Here is a 10,554-nt window from a genome sequence, read left to right as displayed (position 1 = left end):
TTGTTTGATACCTCTCTATTTATTCGAATAAACTTGATGTTTGGATGGACTTCACCTTTTACAAGGCATTAAATAAATCATGCACCCCATTTCCTTCTATAACCCCTTAACGATTGATCTGTGAAATTCTTTGGCTATTGTTGAAAGCCACCCTGTAGACAATAATATTACAGTTGCATCTACAGTTTTGTCATCCATCCGGAATATCTATCCTCCAATAAATATATTCAATTCAATTAAACCACATTTTCTTGTCTTCCGAATAATTACAGGCTTATTCGGCCTTACTGAACTGAAAACAAATAGTATACTGGTAGTAATCAATATTTTGGACAATAATTAAGCCCGCAGTGAAGTGTTATACTGGATAAAGTCGAGAAGATCACGGTGTCTCCAAGAGGGTCAAGTGCGATACACTTAGTTACTTGAGACCCACTCATTTCGTTCTGATCACAATACGATATCAGCATTACCTTGACTAAGGCAAACACTCTTCAATTTCTTCATCGCCTGATTAGTGTTGTTCAAACTGTTCTGTGCAAGTATCGATGCAGTGTTTTTTTTTTAGAATTTATACCATTATTTCATTCCTGGTTGTTGTTGATAAAGGCTTTCATCACGTCAAGTAATGCCACATTCATGGTAAACGCGCATGCGCCATATCGCGATATACCTCCAACTTTCACAAAAGTAAATTACACCTATAAATGCAAGCAGAAAGATCACTTGAGGATTTCCACCAAACTTTCATTTAACTTGTTGACGCCAAGAACATCATCACGACTTCCAGTTTGATTCTCGGCGGCTTTGAAACACTGACATTTCCACTTCAACAAGATTGAAAGTGTATCTGGTAAGTTCAACAGCCCGTTTCAAGAATGAACAATACTACCATATGCCATGGTCACAAATACGTTTACGATCGCCGTGCTTACGATTTTTATCCATAGCAATATATGGTATAACCAAGCTGGTACTATGACATCATTCTTACGGAGTTCGTAAAGGTATTTGTGACCGTAGCATTAATTAACATGCAATGTTTCTGATTTTCCAATGTGCAAATCTTTAAGAAAAATATCTACAACAAAAATGTTGCCTTCGTACAAACAAATTGCTCCTGCTGTAAATACAATTAATTTATAATATTATAATTGGGTGGATTTACTTTTATGGATTGTGACCTATCAATTGTCTTTATATTCGAACGTTTAAAGTATAGGTCATTGCAAAATTATAACCAAATAATCAGTATTTGTACTGGGTATATATTATCCCTGCTTTATTTATATTTGTATGTAAGATGCTCTTGATGAAATATATATATATATAGATATATATATACATGTATATATATATTTCCTCGATTTGGCTTAAGCTTTAAAGATACATTAAATCATTCCATATAGCTCGCTCAAGCGGAGAGATTTGTCAATAATCATACCGTCATTCGCTTAACGATCTGTGCCGATATATCAATGGGGAAAAAGCTTAGGATACTAAAATGTATCATTTTTATAGTATTTATTATTTCAAAGTGTAAACCATTTTTGATTCACAGTTTATACAATTGCCGGAGTTATCTGTCCGACTGCAAGCAGTATATACTGCATAATATAACGCACATATTTTTGTTGATTATATAATTGAACGATCATCGATCTGGAACCTCCCACGGAAACATACTTGCCCCTCTTTTGTTTTCCTATTTGTATGAATGATTTTTAGATGTGAAATTTTTACTTAATAGTACTTAATATCATACTTGTTAAATACTTCTTTTATAGAGACCACTAAATTGAAAGAGGGATCCATTTAACATGCCAATTTTTCTTCCAATCGAAGTCGTTTTATTGTTAAACTCAACATGATCACTAAGAGGATAAATACAACGATAAATTGCCAATTCGTCTATTGCCAACTCGTCCACTCATCACGTGGTCTACCTTCATTTAGTCTAATGCCATTCCGTCCATAACCATTTCTTCTAACAACCACTTGGTACAATAATCAGTTGGTCCAATCATCACTTCGTCTATGACCATTTCGTATCATAACCAGTTGGTCTAATATACATTTTTCATTCATTTCGCCCAATGAACACTTAGTCAAACTGGACCAAATGGCTATTGAACCAACTGGTTGTTAGACGAAATAGTGAGTGAACGAATTGGCAATTGGACCATGTAGACAGTGGTCAGTGGACGAACTGATGGTAGACCAAATGATAGTAGACGAGTTGGTAATTGGACGAACCGGCAGTAGACCAATTGATATACAACCTTGTAAGTGTTGCCGATCATGGAACATTGGTTAAAAAAGAGAAGTAGTTCGATTGACAGCATTTCTTCTATTTTATATAAAAGAAAATCATTTTTTAGGTTTATCCCACCAACAATTCAACATATTAGGAGCATTGCACGAAAGTAACTAGCATTTCGATCATATATTTTGCTTGATTTAATTGAAAAGGGATAACAATCGGTTTTATGTGACAGAAAACAAAATGCTCGAGAATGACATCAAATTTCTTTATGATTGTTTTAATACAAGCGACATTAAGTAATAATTAATTAAAAGGTCCATCTTGTGTGATGATGTGCATTTATACGAAAGCTGATAATCCCCAAAACAGAATTAAAACTAGCACATCAATGATGTGGGTCTCGTCCGGCATCTTGCAACGAAATTTAACACAATTTTTCATTTCAGCACAGTTGACACTGTAGTGAATAATATTGGTGACATAAATTGAGGAAACAGAATTGAAATCGATGAAGAAATGACAGAGAAGAAGCATTCTTTGAGATTTATGAATAAATTTTGCCTATAAATTAGCATAAATAATTTTCTAAGTCAAAATTTCTCAATTCTGTGTAGAATCTTCGTAAACATCAAGTAGCTCTCAGATGGAACAAAAAAGAAATCAAAATCAGCCAACAAATAAATAAGCATTTTTGTGAGTTTTGAAAGATATGCATAAATAAGCATATTTCATGAATTTTCAAATTCTGTGTAGAAATTTTGTATCCCCACCTAGAGCTATCATATAAATCAAACAAAATTGAAATTGATGAACAAATGGAGGACAAAAAAAACAAACCAATTTTTGTGATTAGGAATGAATTTCGCATAACTTAGCATAAACATTTTTTTAGTCAAGATTTCAAAATGTTGTGTTTGGTGAACCTCATGAAGCTCTACCAGATGGAAGCAAAAAAAATCAAAATCGGTAAACAAATAAAGAAGAAGCATTTTATATGATTTTTTTAAGTACACATAAATTAATTTCGCATAAATTAGCATTAAAACAATTTCTAGTAAAAATTTCACAATTCTGTGTAGAAGTTTGGTGAACCTAATGAAGCTCTACCAGAAGTAAGCAAAACAAAATCAAAATCGGTCAACAAATAAAGGAGAAGCATTTTTGGGGGGTTAATTTTGAAAAATGTGCATAAATTAGCATATGTAATGAGTTTCGAAATTCTGTGTAGAAGATTAAATCCTCCTACCTAGTGCTATCATATAAAGCAAACATAATTTTGCATAAATTAGCATTAAAAAAATTATCGTCAAAATTTTAAAATTCTGTAGAAGTTTGGTGAAACTCGTGAAGCTCTACCAGATGGAAGCAAAAGAAACCAAAATCGGTAAACAAATAAAGGAGAAGCATTTTGGGGGGAATTTTGAAAAATGCGCATAAATAAGCATGCGCATAAGTATATATATCTAATAAGTTTCAAAATTCTGTGTAGCTAAAGTTTTGAATTCCCCACCTAGTGCTATCATATAAAGCAAACAGAATTGAAATCGGACTTGAAATGACGAAGAAGAAGCATTTCAAATTATGGACGGACGACTGACGCCACGGTATAAGCTCACATGGCCCTTCAATGACAAGTACACCCACACGTACGCACATACGCCTACGCACATACACTTTTCTACATATTTTACCAGAGATTTCTTCAAAATGTATTATCTATATCACAGCGCCATGAGGATCCTTATGCTGATAATTGCTGTCGCCACGACAACCATGTGCAACGCCAAATACAGCTGCCCTCAATTTTGGAATATGTTCGAGGGGAACTGCTACCGTTACCAGGGGGATAGACTGACCTGGTCGGCTGCTGAAGCTAGATGTAATGAATACTTCACCACCAAGGGAATGGGACATCTCGCCTCTGTCCTGAATCTCGAAGAGAACCGATTCATCTACGAACTCTTCAAATCCAGCGTGGACATTAACAACATACCAGACTGGGAGGTGAGTTTTTACAACTTTAACGTCAATCGAAAATGAGATTTGCAAACTGATGATCAATTATCTGCGGTGATGAATTTCATCAACTCAATGTAAGGAAACAAATTGCTTGGGGGAAAACACATGATGAAACGATGAATTATAACCTTAAAAAAACATCAATAGCTAAATACTGGTTTGATATATTGAAATGTATATCAAATATAAAACAAATATAAATATTTGTTTGATGAAATACGCCTCATAACCATGATTTAAAATTAAGTATTTGAATGTTCCATTTTCAGGTCAGATTATTAAAATGTTTAGCTCGCGCTTTGCACTAGCATTATTGACTGGAGAGATACATATCCTCTTCTTGAATTCTTACAATCAGTCCTTAAAATGTCTCCTTTTCAGGGCACTAAATCAAAATTTCACTCTTATAAAAATCAATTTTTATAAATTTATCCAGTTTTTGTATCGCCTGCATAAGAGCAAGACTGTAGGCGCCTCTTTTCCGACGGCGGCGGCGTCAACATGAAATATTAACAGAAGGTTAAGTTTTTGAAATTACATCATACGGATAATTCAGTATTACTAAAAATCCTGCCTGATTTTCAGGTCACATGTCTCAAGTCAAAGATCATTTAGGGTCAATGAACTTGGACCATGTTGGGGGAATCAACATCGAAATCTTAACCCAAGGTTATTTTTTTGAAATGTAATCATAACTTAGAAAGTATATAAACCTAGTTCATGAAACTTTAACATTAGGGTAATCAAGTATGATTACACGATAACATGCCGATCCTGCCCGGGTTTCAGGTCACATAATTAAGGTCAAAGGTCATTTAGGGTCAATGAACTTTGGCTATGTTTTGAGTATTGGTTGAATTACCATCGTAGCTTTGAAAGTTTATGGATCTAGCTCATAATACTGGACATAAGAATAATCAAGTATCACTTAACATCACATGATTGTTTCAGAACACATGACCAAGGTCAAAGGTCATTAAGGCCAATGAACTTTGGCCATGTTGGGGGTATTTGTTGAATTATCATCGTAACTTTGAAAGTTTATGGATATACTGTAGTTCATGAAATGTTGACACAGGGGTAATCAAATATCACTGATCATCTTGCACAAGTCTTAGGTCACATGATCACGGTAAAATGTCATTTAGGGTCAATGGACGTAGTACTATTTTATTACAGGAATTGTGTTCTTTGTGAATAATTATTTGATAGTTATTTTTCAAAGTCGGCACTGCTGCTATACTTAATCTCGTAATGCAGGCGAGACTGCCACAGGCGCTCCGCTCGTTATGTCTAAATACATGAAATATCAGCAAGATTTCTCTCGCATTTTTCCCCTCTTATTATCAACCATAATTACGCTGGATTTTCTACAGAACCTGTATATTATATACAACAGAAAATATAATGTTTTTTTGCCATTGTTCAAATGAATCTATAAATTATACAAAAATATTCCTCTAAGAGAATGATATCTTCAATTTCCCTTTATCGTCAGTATGATATAGAAGCTCGTAATCCAGTGTATGGAATATGGATTGGTCTTCATCAGACTGTGGCAGACGGATCCTGGGTGAACTCTGATGGTAAGACACAAGGTAGATTCGAGAGGTGGATTGAAGGAGAGCCCAACAACAATTATTACGATCATTCACAGGTGGAAGACTGCGTCCACATTTGGCGTTTGAGAGATGACTCTGACATTGCTCAAAGATGGAACGATATGTACTGCAACGAGGTGATGTCTTTCGTCTGTAAGATGCCAGCGAACGAATTCTAAACCCAGCTGATAGTGAAAGATGATAGTCAGAAATAAGACGACATATTATTCGATAGGCTAATTCTCTGCCCCCCCCCCAAAAAAATAATCAGAATCATTCAATAATTTACTAGTAGTCGTTATAAAATCTAATCCTCTTTTCTAAGTAGTTCGTTCCGCTGTTCCTCCCCTTCTCTCACAAAATCCATTTTGATATGTTTTTTAAAGTACGTTTGATAAGATTCCTACAAAGAGTATGTGAACCAAAATAAGAATTTTAGGGGGGTTATTTAGTTAATTAAAGCAATTCTTTTTTTATTTTACGCATAAATTAGTATAATGCATTAGCAAAGAGATTTTTCGCAAAATTTGATCATATATATATATAGTTTTGTAGATTATGCAATGGGTAAAGCACGTGCCAATTTTCGTGGCGATCGCGTGATCGACGTCCAAGATCATAAGGGGGGGGGGGGGTGCTGAATCAGCCCCCCAGTCTTCTTAAGCGTCCAAATAGCCCTAAGATCCTAAAATTCTGACCTTCTTCATTTTCGGTTTTCTAATTAATCAAGGGGGAATGAGCTTTTGCTCTTATCGGACCAACTCTCAAAAATGCAAAGCCTGTAATTTACAGTTTAAGGGCAACCTGAAGATCCTAACGTGTGTTTGAATGGTAGCCCCACCCCACTCTCTTTCTATCTCGTTTTCAAATTCTGTCTTCTTAAAGTGTCTGAGCATGTTTATCAAAGTTAAAACGACACTCTTGAAATATCACGTATTATCATTATCATTCGTATCATTATTTTTACTTTTGCAGCGGGTTTATGGATGCTATTAAAACTTCTGCAACAAGCATGATCCTAATCAAAATGAAATAGATGTATCCCATGTGTCTATTTACAAAAGTCCCTCAGAAAATAAAAAAAGTTTTCTAACATGAACTTGAGAGGGGAAGAAGAATCATGAAATGTAGGTGTGAGAGACAGAGAAAATAATTGAATGAAAGAAAATGAGAGACGGAGGGGAAGAGAGAGAGAGAGAGCGAGAGGGTAAAAGAGAGAAGAGAATAGGGTTGGGCAAGTAGTAGAAAGGATGTGATAATGATGGTGGTCATAGTGGTCCAAAGAGATGCAATCGACCTCCAAAATAAAAACGAAATAATGTAATTTAGGGAAGTGTCGGGGTGTAGCGGTTCTGACTCTCGCCTTGCAATCAGAGAGTCGTGTGTTCGAATCCCACCACGGCCTAGCGTCCTTTGGCAAGGCGTTAGGCCACACTTTTCCACTCTCCACCCAGGTGTTAAATGGGTACCCGGTAGGATGCGAAAGCTTATGTAGTATGCATAGCAATTGATTCTTGGAGCTCTTGTTGGAATGCTGTCCAAGGAGTGGATAAAGTGCATACATTGTTTGCGGGCATGTCAGGATCCGATGACCGGAGTAATAATAATTGCAACGTAAAGCGCTTAGAAACAAAGTGTAATAAGCGCTATAGAAATGTAACATTATTATTTAATGCTGATATACAAATAATCAAATAGAAGTATGGTGGGAAGGATGGTTGGCGGGGGGGGGGGGGGAGTTAATGACGGTTTTGGTATATGGTTTGTAGGTCATTGCCCCCAGTATAACCGATCCTTTAAAATGTGAAACAAGTGTGTCGCTTAGGCGAGCATATAATACGCCCGCCTGTATCACGGAATATGGAGTTATTGGTCAAGCAAGAAAAGTGGAAGGTGGCGACTTCACCTTTGACCTTCTGACCTCAAAATCAATAAAATTGATGGGATTTATGCCAGTATAATACACAACAAATTATATGATCCTAGGTTAAGTTCAACTAAAGTAATCGCGTTAACAAGGACTTCAGAAGGGTAAGATGAAAACATGTCACTGTGATCTTAACCTTTGACCTTTTTACCTCAAAATCAATAGGCTTCCTGGGATCCCAGGAATTACTTACTTGGGAATCAGTTTATATAAACTCTTGAATGTTAAAGATGCTTATAATTCCTTTGAAGATGCATTAAACTGTATAATGGATAAGCATGCTCAACTTAAACGGACTCAAGTAAAGAAGATTGAATCGCCGTGGATTAATGACGATATAATACAATCTATTCGTAAACGCAAAAAGGCAAAACAAAGCAAAGCATACCAATTCAGATCATGATTGGGTATCATATCGGAAATTTAGAAATGACGTCCCGGCAAAGATTCGTAAAGCAAAGGATTATATATCTACCTCGATTACTAGTATAGTATTCCTTAATAAGACCCCAAAATAGCCAATCTGGAATAAAATTATTGGAAATGGTTTTTCAGCTGATTTGAGTAGGTATGGGTGTCTACATTTACCAAAAAAAGGTTAGGAGGAATACGGGCTGGGGAAAGTGTTTTTTTTTCAAGGTCAAAGGTCACTGACCTTTTCATATATACTGTATCTCTGAGATGGAAAGGTGCAGGTTGACGATCATGGTGTCCAAATGCACAGATTCTTACAAGTAGATCAAATAAAATTAAATACCTAGAATGCACATTTACCAATAAAATTCAAAGTCAAAGCCTTCAAAGGTCAATGACCTTTTTTACATTATATACCATAATGTATAATGGTGTCTCTGGGATGAAAGGTGCAGGTTGGCGATCATGGTGTCAAAATGCAAAGGTTCTTGCGAGAAGATCAAATCAAATGAAATTAAGTACCTAAAATGCACATTAAATAATAACATTCAAGGTCAAAGCCTTTTAAAGTCTTGCGGGCACAAATTGATGTAAAACCTGGAGGGGGGGTGTCAAATGGATGTTCAACCAAGGGAAATATAATTGATGTTCAATCTAGGGGGGGCGAATGGATATTTGACCTAGGAGGGCTGAATTCATGTTCGACGTAGAGGCGCCGAGTCGATGTTCGCCATAGGGGGGTGCCGAATGTACGTTCTATCTAGGGGCGCAAAGGTGATGTTCAACCGGGGGGGTAGATGTTCCACCTAGGGGCGCCAAATTGATGTTCAATCTAGGGGGCGCCGAATCGAGGCTCGACCTAGAAGGGGGTGCCGAGTGGATGATCACTCTAGGGGCACCAAGATGATGTTCACCAGAGGGGGGGGGGGTGCCAAATAGATGTTTTCAACCTAGGGGCGCCAAATTGATGTTCAATCAAGGTGGCGCCGAATTAATTTTAAACCTAGTGGGGGCGAAATGGATGTTAAACCTAGGAGGGGGAGCACCGAATTGATGTTTGACCTAGGGACGCCGAATGGGGGGGGGGGGGTGTCGAATAAACAATAGGGTTGCAGTTGATGGTCTAAAGGGGGGGGGGGCACCGAATAGATGTTTGGCCTATGGGCGCCAAGGTGATGTTCAACATGGGGGGGGGTGATAAATAGAGGTTCAACCTAGGGGCGCAAAATTGATGTTCAACATGGGGGTGGGGTGCCAAATAGATGTTCCACCTAAGGGCGCCAAATTGATGTTCAATCTAGGGGTGCCAAGGTGATGATCAACATAGGGGGGGGGTGCCAAATAGATGTTCAACCTAGAGGCGCCAAATTGATGTTCAATCTAGGGGGGCGAATGGATATTTGACCTAGGAGGGCTGAATTCACGTTTGACGTAGAGGCGCCGAGTCGATGTTTGACCTAGGGGCGCCGAATGGGGGGGGGGGTGTCCAGTAAACAATAGAGTTGCAGTTAATGATCTACCGGGGGGGGAGGGGGGCGCCGAATGGATGTTTGGCCTAGGGGCGCCAAGGTGATGTTCAACATAGGGGGGGGGGGGGTGCCAAGTAGATGTTCCACCTAGGGGCGCCAAATTGATGTTCAACATGGGGGTGGGGTGCCAAATAGATGTTCCACCTAAGGGCGCCAAATTGATGTTCAATCTAGGGGTGCCAAGGTGATGATCAACATAGGGGGGGGGGGTTGCCAAATAGATGTTCAACCTAGAGGCGCCAAATTGATGTTCAATCTAGGGGGGGCGAATGGATATTTGACCTAGGAGGGCTGAATTCACGTTTGACGTAGAGGCGCCGAGTCGATGTTTGACCTAGGGACGCCGAATGGGGGGGGGGGGTGTCGAATAAACAATAGGGTTGCAGTTGATGGTCTAAAGGGGGGGGGGCACCGAATAGATGTTTGGCCTATGGGCGCCAAGGTGATGTTCAACATGGGGGGGGGGTGATAAATAGAGGTTCAACCTAGGGGCGCAAAATTGATGTTCAACATGGGGGTGGGGTGCCAAATAGATGTTCCACCTAAGGGCGCCAAATTGATGTTCAATCTAGGGGTGCCAAGGTGATGATCAACATAGGGGGGGGGGGTGCCAAATAGATGTTCAACCTAGAGGCGCCAAATTGATGTTCAATCTAGGGGGGGCGAATGGATATTTGACCTAGGAGGGCTGAATTCACGTTTGACGTAGAGGCGCCGAGTCGATGTTTGACCTAGGGGCGCCGAATGGGGGGGGGTGTCCAGTAAACAATAGAGTTGCAGTTAATGATCTACCGGGGG

The 10,554-nt window shown here is 38.4% G+C and overlaps 1 protein-coding gene across 1 annotated transcript; it reads left to right on the top strand.

The window, feature by feature from the left end:
* Nucleotides 1–386: 386 nt before the first annotated feature.
* LOC129266019 (alpha-N-acetylgalactosamine-specific lectin-like) lies at nt 387–6,919 on the top strand. The gene is made up of 3 exons (XM_054903904.2): nt 387–853; nt 3,994–4,270; nt 5,784–6,919. Exons 2-3 carry the CDS (start codon nt 3,998–4,000, stop codon nt 6,063–6,065), a joined length of 555 nt encoding a protein of 184 aa, XP_054759879.2. The 5' UTR covers nt 387–853; nt 3,994–3,997; the 3' UTR covers nt 6,066–6,919.
* The last annotated feature ends 3,635 nt before the right edge of the window (nt 6,920–10,554 follow it).

The sequence above is a fragment of the Lytechinus pictus genome, chromosome 7 (genome assembly GCF_037042905.1).
Source record: "Lytechinus pictus isolate F3 Inbred chromosome 7, Lp3.0, whole genome shotgun sequence".
Classification (NCBI taxonomy): domain Eukaryota; kingdom Metazoa; phylum Echinodermata; class Echinoidea; order Temnopleuroida; family Toxopneustidae; genus Lytechinus; species Lytechinus pictus.
Note: the sequence above shows the minus strand (reverse complement) of the source record. Positions and strands in the feature narration are given on the sequence as shown.

Coding starts and splice junctions, on each gene's coding strand:
- LOC129266019 (XM_054903904.2), top strand. CDS start 3,998: ATGAGGATCCTTATGCTGATAATTGCTGTCGCCACGACAACCATGTGC. Junction 4,271..5,783: donor ACAACATACCAGACTGGGAG/GTGAGTTTTTAC, acceptor CTTTATCGTCAG/TATGATATAGAAGCTCGTAA.